Genomic DNA, 12,324 nt, shown 5'->3' with positions numbered 1-12,324 from the left:
TGTCAATCAAATTGTGTGTGCTGTAGTATCCCACTCCTATTCCTGACGGTCGGCAGTCTTGTTTGTAGCGTACATATTGTTGTCAGTGATTTCTTCGTTCTGCATGTCGGGCAGCAATCGGGTCAGGGTCTGGCTAATGAAGTTGAACTCAGCTTTCCAAAAATATGACATTAATCAGAGTTAATTCATGATGTAAAACAGGCGCAACTGCTTTTGTACATAAAGCCAGACTGGTTTGGATGACATTGGATGAAAACGGCTTTTTTTATATTCACTCATATTTAACTGTTTAGTTATGTGACACATTTAAGTGTGACAAAAATAAACAAATAAGACATTCATAAAATGCTAAATGCTTTTTCACAGTGTATAGTATGCTTCTTTGTATCTGATTCATTAAAAATAAACTCTTCCCTTTTAGTTTAAAGCCAAGAGCAGAACTGCTAAGCATTTTATTTGTTCACACTGTTCTCACATGGTGAAAGTTCTGTGTCATTTTCATGACTAAGGAACAGACATGACCTTTAACCCCATCACTTTAAGGGCTGCATGTCATTGGATCTTCTCTGCAAATACTGGAAAGATACAGTTATGCTCTTAATCACCAAGATTGTATGTTTGCGTGTGACAAAAGGGCATGAGTACAGATTGGATATCAGGGATTGAGGGCTGCATTAGATTCAGGTTCAACAGATGTGCAGAAAAAAAACAGAGGGGGGTGGGGACTGATAAATCAAACTCAACCTTTGCTCATGAACTTGGTTGTTCTTTTTACTGTAACAGTTGAAATCTTACCGCATACTTTCAATACGCTTGGTGAGAGGGGGCCGGTCGGTCTTCCAAGGCCGGCCGGGGTCTGTCACACTCGGGCGCGTGGCAGACCCCAGCCCCCTCTCTCCTCCCAGGGTCTGGTTTAATCCTGCCCTACCAGGGGCACGAGCTTCCAGGCCCTGCGTGCTGGGGGGTTGAGACACAAACCGCTCTCTGCTTAGTCTTTGAGCAAGGAAATGAGTGCATGCCTGATACATAAATAATATATATGCTGGCCTACTGAGCAAATGTGACCAAACCACATGGATGGAACAAGTTAGCAACACCGAGATGCATGTGCAGGCTAAAGCTCTAAAAGGACACAGCCACAAGAAATGTCCAAAACAAAAATACATCTGACATGGTGTTTAATTGTTTTATTGGATTCTTCTTTTATAGACCAGCTACAAAAATATTTTATCAGCTGCTGGTGGCATACTTTTTAAGTATAAAGGTTGTGCTTGCACAAATGAATATGGAAGTGGGCCATGTGAGTGGTTTGTGTTGCTAGGCAGAATATCCAGGTCTGCAGCTGTATTTCTAGATGAGATTATGTAAAGCTGGTGGCTCTGTTGCTCTGCTGACCCACAAAGATTTAGCAACCATTACATTTCAGTGTCTACGGCATTTAAAATCTCTTTCAGAGTGGAGATTTCAGAACAATTCAGGACAAATATTTTCTTTCATTAAGTGTTTGAATCAAACTATGTTCAATATATAACCGCAGTCATGTGGGAAACATGCATGTCTAAATGAACTTAACCATATTTACAAAAGCACATATTCTTTAAGATTACTAGGTAATTTGTGAATATAGTTCAGATCTTCAGTTCTTTTCAGTAAAAACAGGAGTTCACTGGTTAAACAAGAAGCATTTACATCAAACTCCTGAAATTATTATGGATACTTTTGAGGTAATAGATGAGTAACTATGGTTTCACATGGCATATCCATATGTGGTAATGGCACTTCATTTTAAAGAAGCTTTATCAGAAAACATTTCTTTTGTGCCAAAGTGTGTTTTACAATACAGATTAGCTTTGAAAACCTATAAAAGGGCTGATTGTAATTTATTCATGTTTCAAGCTTTCAAAATGTTAGTTTTTCTGGTTTTAATATATTTATATATGTGCTTTAAGAAGCCCAAAGTATTTGGTACTAGTTGGGTAACAGTTGGCATGTTTTCCCTCACTGTGAGGCAAGTTAGAATGTGGCTGCATTTTTACAACATGTTGCTATCCCTGTTGGCACTTCTGAGCATGACTCAGCTGTTGAATTGTGTCACATGCACCATCTACTTAATTTGGATATTCTGGCCTTAATCACTTCTCTGCAAACTGGAGTAAAATGCAAAACAACTTTGTTTTGCATTTTACATTTTTATCCTGGGACCACTTATGTGTATCTCCCCCCCTAATCTCTAATAAACATATTTTTTCTCTGTGTACTTGTTCTAACTAGTTGAACCATCACCAGTTTTATCCACAAACCAGAATCCCTAATTCATTAGTTAACTTGGTTATTTTGTGTCTTTTTTTCCAAGCTTTTTGTAAACTGTGGATACAATTTTTTTCTTTGGTATTACTGCTTTTTTTTTACATACTCAGTGTTCACTCAGACTCCTATCTCGCCTGCTAAATGTTTTTTTGGCTTTAACTTATAAATCCCAGCATAACAAAAACACTTTTAAAAAATCTTGTAATTATAAGTATTTCTGTACTTCAGTTTCTGATACGACGTGAATGAAGCCCTAAATTTCACACCTAATAGGAAAGCAGAGTGTAGAATCTGAGCATCTTGTTTGATTTATTTTATATTTTTCTATCCCCGCAGGTTGACTGCTGTCATTCTCTGTGGCTTTAAATGTCCACTGCTATGGCCAAGCGTGAGGCTGGGAGCTCCAGCCCTGTGGTGCGTCAGATAGACAAGCAGTTCCTGGTTTGCAGCATCTGTTTGGATCACTACCACAACCCCAAGGTCCTGCCCTGTCTACACACTTTTTGCGAAAGGTAACCATTGGGATTTGTAAACGTTATACAACCAAGTCTGAAATGCCAGTCTCTATTAATTGTTGCGTTTAAAAGAAGAAAAAAAGAAAGGGGGAAAAGAAAAGGATGCAACACACTTGTTGAACTGTAGCTTCTTCTGTGGTTGTGGTTCCTGCATCAGATCCTGTTAACTGTGAAATTCTTGTTAGCACCACATCTAATTCAAATCCCTAAACACAAAACAACAGCTCAACATTGTTGACTCCTCAGAGAGGCCTTCTTTAGAAATGGAGAGTGTCTTTTGTTTTTATAGACACAATTACAAAAACTCAGTCTAAAATGCCTCATTAAGATGGAATGCATTCATTTGGTCTCTCTTCACAATAAAACATCCTTTTAATTTTTACAGGAATATCTCTGTTAATGTTATATCAAGTTACACACTTGTTAACTTTCTCCCTGTAGCTGCCTCCAGAATTACATTCCTCCAGAGTCTCTGACACTCTCGTGTCCTGTGTGTCGACAAACATCCATCCTGCCTGAGAAAGGAGTGGGAGCTCTGCAGAACAACTTCTTCATCACTAATCTCATGGAGGTCTGGTCCTACATTACATTTTATATCACAGAATCTGTCGATACCACAGATGAGGCATTACACAATACATATATACTGCAAAAATGCTAGTCAGATACAAGCACACCTGTTATTTATATGTTGAACATAAAAGATTAGAACAAATGAATAAAACCTGAATATGTATTACCTGTGTGAGCTTTTTTTTCCGAGCTGCATTTAATTGGAAAGACATTGTGAGAGGGAGGGAGGACATTCTTCCAGACTGAGGTCATTCTGAAGACTCTGGGAGGTTTTTTTTAAGATCACATCTTTTGAGAGTTTAATTAACAGTTACTGGAAGTTTAAAAAGTAAATGTTTGTCATGGATTAAAAACACTTTAAGATGATTTAAACTGACTGTAAATACCATTGTGTAATTTCACAACACAGTTGATTTAAAAGAAAGGGGTATTCACAGACATGATTATTAAAAATAACTTATAATGAGGATGGTAATGTGTTGTGTTAGGTCCTGCAGCGTGAGCCGGAGTGTTCTCGGCCCGAGGCCTGTAGTGTGTTAGAGTCGGTCAGCGCTGCGGTAGCAGGGAAGCCTCTTTGCTGCCCAAACCATGAAGGAAAGGTAGGAAATCCTTCTCTGCTCGCTAAAAGGTCCTAAATTGTCTTATTTGGTGCTTTAGATAAAGTGAAAGGAATGTGAAATATTGATATCTTGCGATGCTTAGTGAGAGATTATGATTAAGTTTGGCTCCACCTGCAGGTGATGGAGTTCTACTGCGAGTCTTGTGAGACAGCCATGTGTTTGGACTGCACCGAGGGCGAGCACCGGGATCATATGACTGTTCCTCTGCGGGATGTAGTGGAGCAGCACAAAGCTGTGCTCAAAACACAGCTTGATGCCATTCACAGCAGGTCAGAACTTGATCTTTGAGGGGGATTTTAGCTTTGCCCCTTCATGCAGTGATTTAATTTCTTACAGAGTATCATCCTAGAAAGGAAGTTTTAAAATTTTACTTTTAAATTTTAGACATATTTTTAAGGTCAGCTGAAAAATATCTTAATGAAAGCCTTTCCATTGGTTGTTTTGTAGACTTCCTCAGCTGACAGCAGCTGTTGAGCTGGTGAGCGAGATCTCGCGTCAGCTAAATGAAAGAAAAACCGAAGCAGTAGCAGAGATCAACAGTACGTTTGAAGAGCTGGAGCGGGTGCTGCATCACCGTAAGACAGCCCTCATCACAGACTTGGAGAACATCTGCAGCTCCAAGCAAAAGGTCCATTTCATACACTTTCAGACATGCAGTTATTGCTTCTTTTTCTTTTTTTTTAAGTTCTCGCTCTCTGGTCTTGTCAACCCATTTTCCACTTTTTTTAAATGCAGGTCCTCCATGCCCAGCTTTCCTCTCTTCTCCAGGGGAAGGAACACATTCAGAGCAGCTGTAGCTTCACAGAGCAGGCTCTCAGCCATGGGAATGCAACTGAGGTGGACTCATAAAATATCATTTTCTGGCTACTCATAAGCCAGCTAATCAGGAAATCAAATATAGTAGTGGATGTTGCATTTTTTTTTAAAGGAAGAAAATGGTTTATGTTTTGTAAGTGTAGGTGCTACTGGTTCAGAAGCAGATGAGTGAGCGGGTCACAGCTCTGGCCAGACACGACTTTCCAGAGAAGCCACATCAGAACGCACATCTAGACTGTCAGGTACTATCTGCTGTTTGCTATGATTCAAACTCATCATTTTAATCACCAGCAGCACCAACCGCTGTAACACTTATGCGTTGATTAAAGCAGCGGTTGTGTCTCCAGGTGGAGACTGAAGGCCTGCGGCGCTCCATCCAGAACCTGGGCGTTCTCCTCACAACATCAGCCGTGGCACACATGTCTGTCGCCACAGGGGAGGGACTGAGACATGCAGCTACTGGGCAGCACCAAACCATTACTGTGACAACAAAAGACAAAGTACTGACTTTTTTTATTTTGAGGTTTTAGTGCACCGTTATCATTTGGAATGCTGCTTTCCTCTCTTAAAGTGTTTTATAGTGCATTTTAAAGGTATTTTACAGTGAAGTTTTGTTATATTTTGTCGTATTACAACCACAGATTCACTTGAGATTTTAAATAGAAAACCGACACAAAGCAGTGCTTGAAAGAAAAAGGATACATAGGTTTTATTTTAAGTCTTGTCTGACCAGACATTCTGTTTGCCTTCTGTCACACATGACTTGCAGGATGCAAGACTTATTTTTACGTCTGTCAGCAGGAACTTCTTCACACTCTCCTGATAAACACCCCACTTAAGCTGAGCTGTGGACCACTGTAGCTCCTAGAGACTTTTTGTTGCTTTTTGATGAATGCTGTCTTTGTCCTGCCAGTCCATTTAGGTGGATAGCCATATCTTAGTAACTTTGCAGTTGTCTCATACTCTTTCCATTTTCGGTTGATGGCTTGACGGTGCTCTTTTAGATGTTCAGATGTTTTAACGACCAAACAGTGCATTAAGAAGTTCCAAAAATGTATCCATGGGTAGCAATATTTATATTTCATAAAAGTTTTATACATTCTAGTGCTCTGCTATTTAGCTGGAATCTACAGCAAACTAGATTTTGTTTGAGTGTCAGAGTAGAAATTGCTTAATGCAAGTGCTAAGCATATTTTCAAATATGTAGCCGTCAAACATTTTGAAAACTACGTATTCTTTTCCTTTGCATGAACTCCAATGCACCTGAATCAAATAATTGACTCATTACTAGACCTTTGAAGAATTTAAGTCATCCTTTTTGTTCTGGTGTGGTTAAGCATGGATTAATCTGAACATTACAGGGCAGTCAGGGAGTTGTTGACTGCTCAAATAGAATTAAGTTTGGGGCAAAATGTGAGTTCTTTGGGGTTATGAATGTAAGGCACTCTACCAAATCAAGTTTATTGCCACCAGATACATTTGCCTTTACTTTTTAGCTATATATTAAAATTTTTATTTACACTTTACATATATACTTACACTGAAATTGTCTCTTTACAATGAGATCCATAGTAATTGTTGTCATTATTTATAGGATGGAGAGTTGGTGAGGACAGGAAATGCTGTTTTAAAGGCTGAGATATTGTCGGCTGACGGTAACAGAGCTGCAGAAGTAGAAATAACGGACAACAAGAATGGAACGTATGAAGTGGGCTACACGTTGCGCTCCGAAGGAGAGTATTCATTCTGCCTGCTGCTGTACGGTCAGGCCATACGTGGCAGCCCATTCCGCCTGCGGGTGGTCAAACCGTCGGACGTGCCCCAGTCTCCGGATGATGTGAAAAGGAGGGTGAAGTCCCCGAGCGGGACAGGTGGCCACATCCGTCAGAAAGCGGTGCGACGGCCTTCCAGCATGTACAGCACCACCAAGAAAAAGGAGAACCCCATTGAGGATGAGCTCATCTACAGAGTTGGTAAGACAAACTTCTAGGAGATATTTCAAAATGTCTCCTGTTAAGAAGGTTAGCAATTTATGAGTTGTTTTTTCTTATTGCATAACAGTTACTTAATAAATTCTTGAAACTGGTAGACAAAAATGTTTCCAACAACAAGCAGAATTTTCATACTTTTCTCTGTCAAAGTAGATGCAACACAAAACTGGTTGCATGCGTTGTTTACGTCCAAACTAATATAATATAACCCACAAAAACACACAACTTTGTCAGTGTGCTGCATTACCTACCTCAAACGAGAGTTTCAAGTTTTAATTGCATAATAACAGAATTCAAAACCGCTAATTGCCTGGTAGACAGGGAAGTACTCAATAATCTTTGCTCTGAATTAGCAAGAACATGCTAGTATGGGCTGTCAACGATAATAAATCATACACAATGAGAGTGTTCATAATAAACACAATTACTGAATGCTTAACTCTCCCGTTAGGTTCCCGGGGAAGGGAAAAGGGCGAGTTCACAAATCTGCAAGGAATCTCAGCCTCCAGCAACGGTAGAGTGGTGGTGGCTGACAGCAACAACCAGTGCATACAGGTGAGCCAGACACATAGAAGCAACTGTGTAGGACCACTGTGGACTTAGAGACTACCACTGATGTTATGTGCTAAACATGAGTTCTGCAAATGGCTGCAGGTATTTTCCAACGATGGGCAGTTTAAAATGCGCTTCGGGGTCAGAGGTCGTTCTCCAGGACAGCTGCAGAGACCGACAGGAGTCACTGTAGACATGAACGGAGACATCGTGGTGGCCGATTATGACAACAGATGGGTCAGCATCTTCTCCTCAGATGGCAAGTTCAAGGTACACATCATACACTGTCTCTTTGATCTAGGTCTCAGTAATGCCTTATGAAAAAACTAATTATTAGTACTAATATCCTTTGTAGCAAATATTTGTCTCTGTGTCCACAAGATATAAACTCAAAGTGCATTATCTTAGTTGCTAAATCCCTACTTGAGGAATTTTTTGAGAGCACAGAAATTCAAATGGAGAAAGACCTTTGAGGCCCGGTGGGTTCCAAAGCCTGAAAACAGCCTTAATTATAGAACAGAGCAAGAGTGGCTATGACAGGGTCAGATGACTGTTTACTTACTCAGAACCAACATGCTGTTGTGCTTCAGGTTACGCCTTCTCTTTGTCCTCTCTCTATTGGTGAGAGGATTGACTTTGGCATCAGCAGATGTTCTGTCAAAAACAACTTGACAGATAAGATGGATTTTCTTTACCTTAGGTTAATTCTTGCAATTGGGTCTGTTCATTGATGGTTCTATGCGCTTGGTTTGGTCAACCCATAAACCTCCTTTAATTCAACTCTTTCCGTCTCCAAACTAGAGCATTACTGAACACAGAGGGGTGCAGAACAGAACAAAGCCCTGTACAAAATACCCCTACAAAGCCAACCAACAGGATTTTAGTTTGTTCAGTAATCCTTTTTGTCTTCTTCTACCACAGAATAAGATTGGTGCAGGCCGTCTCATGGGTCCCAAAGGAGTGGCCATGGATAAAAACGGACACATTATCACTGTGGATAACAAAGCCTGCTGTGTCTTCATCTTTCAGTCCAATGGAAAGCTGGTGACTAAGTTTGGAGGCAGAGGGACGTCTGATAGACAATTTGCAGGTGAGGAGGGACGCTAAGTCTTCAGCAGAGCTTTTTTGAATCTTGACAGATAGGGCTGCAGACAATCTGTCGCAGAGAGTTGTAGGTTTTCTATTAATTGAAAACAGTTTTCAACTTCTATAAAGAGCTTCACGGGGTGTTTATCATTCACCTGGTCACACAAATATCCAATGGTTCCATAAATTAATGCCATAACACTTTTTTTTGTCTCTGTAAAGAAATGTGTTTAATTAATATATTGTACTACATTGCCATCAACTGGCAGGGTGTACCTTGCTTCTCACCTGATGACCACTGGAGAGGTCCTTGTCCTCCTGCAAGGATAAGTGTGGATGGGTTATACTATATGGTTAAAAGGGGCAGGGAGTAGGATAAGGTAACATGCAGAATTGACTTTTCTAAGCTGTATATTATGTCATAATGTAATCCCCTCATCCCCACCTGGAGTGTTGCTTTGGCCCATTTATACATTTTGAGGAATCCTTGAATTCCTCAAAATGTGCACATTCAGGGACACCTGAATGTGCATGGCAGCCATTCAGGTGTCTCCTGTTGGTGACACTTCCGATTTGTCATCTATTTACCCAAAACGACCGCAACAATTAGGAAAAACCTGGTAGATCTATGTGTCTGCTGAGCTTATCATGTAAGCTACAGAGCTCCTAAGATCAGTTGTAAACGGCATCAGCAGACAGCATGGAGAAGCATTGTTGGGAGGATGTGCTTAAGGTGTCAGAAAAGGTAGAAAGAAGGTTCTTAAAGAAACGGAGGTCAATTTCATGGCATCGGATACAACTATGATGCAGTCATTTTTTAAAGTTGTTTAGTTACCTGTCCCTGTGCCACAAAGCCTGGTGAAGTAAATTAATGCTGCCAATACGGTGTGTATGCATTCCACTATGCTGGTTGATGCACATTACATACACCAATTAGTTTATTGGAAAGTCTTTGCCACCTTTTAGCAGACCGTGTTATGCTCAATTTTGCTAAATTGCTCAGTATATATACATATGTATTTTTCAATTGTTTACTACAGTTGAAATAAAAATTTAATTAATTTTGCACCTATTTGATGAAAAATAGAACATATTTCTGTATTTATGAATAAAAGAAATGCATCAATGACATATTTAAAGTATTATACATGAAATAAACTATTGATGCCTTCATATTTTAATCAGTTGATGATCGTCTGTAGAATTTTGGCACTTTGGGCATTCCCTATTTTATAGGACATAGGGTGAATTCAGTGTTTCCTTTTAGTTGTGACCACGCATGGCAAGGCTGAGGATCAAACCAAATCTCTTTTAACTGGAAGAAAATTACTCTATCAAATTCTGTATTTTAATCCTCAATCGAGAAGCTAAATAATGACACTATATGTTTTGTTCTTCAGTTAAGGGAATATGAAATGTTAGTTATTTGTAACTTTAACATCTTGCTGACATTGCTTGGTTTGCAGCAGCAACAGAAGGCGGCTCTACAGATTGCCCTTAAGTGTTTTCTTTCTCGCCTATCTTTATTTCTGTTGACGTGCTTGTTCTTTCTTTCTGTTCTTCCTTCTGTTCTTGATTCAGAAAAACTTGGCCCAAACTTTAATAAATCTGGCTCAGTTTTCAGTAAGTACTAAGTGTGGCCTTGCTGCGACCTTAATCCCACGGTGTCCTCTGTCTAACCCAATTCCCTGATCACGTGTCTGACTTCCAGAGAAGACAGATTGTTGATAAAGATGGATGAAGATACTTGTACAGAGATTGCTTGAAATTCAGCTACAATTTCATGAATGACAGAATCAACATGTTGTCATGTACATTGTGTGTTTTTTGTGTGATTATAAAAAAATAAATTGCAAAAATACAGTGCTATGAAAAAGTATTTGCCCTGTTACAGATTTTCTTAGTTCTTGCTCTTTGTCACGACTGAATGTGTTTTAATAATGGACAGATATTTTCAAATAATTTCTTTGAAATGGTAATTTCTAATTTTTATTTTGAAATACTAATCAAATTAATGTCACGCAATGTGAAAATATTGTTGATTCATTAATTAACTGTGACTCATTTTTATTATTTTTTTTTCAATTTCTCTTGCCACACTTAGGTCTGGTTGTTTGTCTGAACTCTACAATCGACAAATAACTTAAAAACAACCTGTCTGACAACATAAAGCAGGGTAAAATATCTCAGAAAGCAACACATTTTGGCCTGATCATAGGCAATTCAAGAACAGATGAAAAGCAAGTGACTGACATCTGTCAGTCTGGAGAGGGTAGCAAAGAAATGTATAAGTCTTTGGTTCTCTAGAAAACCTGAAACAGGAAGAGACGTTGGCCGGTCGACGAGAAGCACACCAATTGCACTTCAGAGGCTTATTCTGGAGTCACAGAATTACCAAAGGAAACATCTATAGTCATCTAGAGGTGAAAACCACTGCTAACTACAATATCAGAAAACGGTGAACAGAAAGACGCATCTTATGTTTGACAGAATATAACTTTGAAGTGACAAATAAAAACACTCGTCTTCGAGTGTGTATCCCTTTACATCACTCATAAATCTAGAACAACATTTATGAAAACAACATCAGACTTATTAAAACCAGAGTTGATCAAAATTCAGCAACAAAGACATAAGACTAATTGCCAGTTATTGTAAGACCTTTAACGGTCGCTGTTGGCAACATGAGTTATTGATTTTATGAAGCGTTGCTTTTTGAGATCTTTTAGCCTTCTTCATGTCAAACTGTTTAAGGGATTTCGTCATTCTACATGTCAGCCATTAGTAAGCTCAGGGTGTGTGTAGTGGAATTGAACTAAAAACATTTAAGACATTAAAACAAAACCAGAAGAAATCTATAATGGGCCGAATACTTTTTTTTTTTTCACAGAACCTTGCAGATGTTTTTTAGTGGTCTATGTTAATCAACAATCCTTCTGTGTTTTATGAAAAACAAATGTTTGATTCTGAAAAACACTCAAAAATAAACACAGCTAATCCACGTTGCAATTTTTTTTAAACCATCAGTACAATCTGTTGGCATGCACTAACAATGCAAAATATGATTCAAACTGAAAAGTCTTGCTCCTTACTACTATTTTAGAAAAGTTTCTAAATTTAGAACAGTACATAAAGTGTTTCACATAAATATGAACAGCAACAACCAGATCAAACATGTTTGACCAGCCTAATAACTGTGACAGGATTTGTGAAAATAAAATGAATCTGTTTTTTCCAAAACTTGTATGATTCCGTCTCTCTGTTCAGGTCCACACTTTGTCGCAGTGAACAACAAGAATGAAATTATAGTGACAGATTTTCACAATCACTCTGTTAAGGTAAAAGAAATATGATCCCTGCAAGTCTTCATATTCAGAGAGTGTATCTGGTGGTATGAATTTATTGCTACTTGTTGCAGGTATACAGCGCAGATGGGGAGTTTCTGTTTAAATTTGGCTCTCATGGAGAAGGCAATGGTCAGTTCAACGCGCCCACTGGTGTGGCTGTGGATGCTAATGGAAACATCATTGTAGCCGACTGGGGTAACAGTAGAATACAGGTAATGTCCATTTTTGTTTTCATCATCATTAATATGTAGCTATCACAATAATTACCTTAAATTCCAACTCTGATATAATACCACACCTTAAAAAAGGTATTTATACTCTGCAAGCTTTCTTCTATATATATAGATAGATATTTTGCCACATTGCAATGGTTGCAAGTATTTGCCCCAAGGTTTCTTCTGTTTTGGTTTTTTGTCATACTTAAATATTTAAGATAATGAAAGAATGAATTGAGTAAAAGCTATCAAAACTATTCATGACATTTGTAGTATTTTCTCAACCTGACGACTGATTAGAT

General features: G+C 38.8%; 1 protein-coding gene across 7 annotated transcripts in view; it reads left to right on the top strand.

Annotated features, from left to right (window-relative positions):
• trim3b (tripartite motif containing 3b) overlaps window positions 1–12,324 on the top strand; it is a 32,425-nt gene that overhangs the window by 16,706 nt on the left and 3,395 nt on the right. For 6 of the 7 annotated variants that reach the window (XM_008427270.3, XM_081615973.1, XM_081615972.1 and 3 more), the window contains 15 exons: window positions 2,644–2,819; window positions 3,264–3,393; window positions 3,884–3,994; window positions 4,133–4,284; window positions 4,463–4,643; window positions 4,751–4,852; window positions 4,975–5,073; window positions 5,179–5,331; window positions 6,426–6,804; window positions 7,274–7,377; window positions 7,477–7,644; window positions 8,296–8,464; window positions 10,042–10,083; window positions 11,728–11,798; window positions 11,879–12,019. In XM_008427270.3, the coding sequence (XP_008425492.1) occupies window positions 2,674–2,819; window positions 3,264–3,393; window positions 3,884–3,994; window positions 4,133–4,284; window positions 4,463–4,643; window positions 4,751–4,852; window positions 4,975–5,073; window positions 5,179–5,331; window positions 6,426–6,804; window positions 7,274–7,377; window positions 7,477–7,644; window positions 8,296–8,464; window positions 10,042–10,083; window positions 11,728–11,798; window positions 11,879–12,019 (2,148 nt within the window). In that variant the 5' untranslated portion in view covers window positions 2,644–2,673. The remainder of the gene's footprint in view (window positions 1–2,643; window positions 2,820–3,263; window positions 3,394–3,883; window positions 3,995–4,132; window positions 4,285–4,462; window positions 4,644–4,750; window positions 4,853–4,974; window positions 5,074–5,178; window positions 5,332–6,425; window positions 6,805–7,273; window positions 7,378–7,476; window positions 7,645–8,295; window positions 8,465–10,041; window positions 10,084–11,727; window positions 11,799–11,878; window positions 12,020–12,324) is intronic. The other variant, XM_008427271.3, reaches the window with a different exon arrangement.

This window comes from Poecilia reticulata, chromosome 14, assembly GCF_904066995.2.
Source record: "Poecilia reticulata chromosome 14, P_reticulata-male-v2, whole genome shotgun sequence".
Taxonomy (NCBI): domain Eukaryota; kingdom Metazoa; phylum Chordata; class Actinopteri; order Cyprinodontiformes; family Poeciliidae; genus Poecilia; species Poecilia reticulata.
Note: the sequence above shows the minus strand (reverse complement) of the source record. Positions and strands in the feature narration are given on the sequence as shown.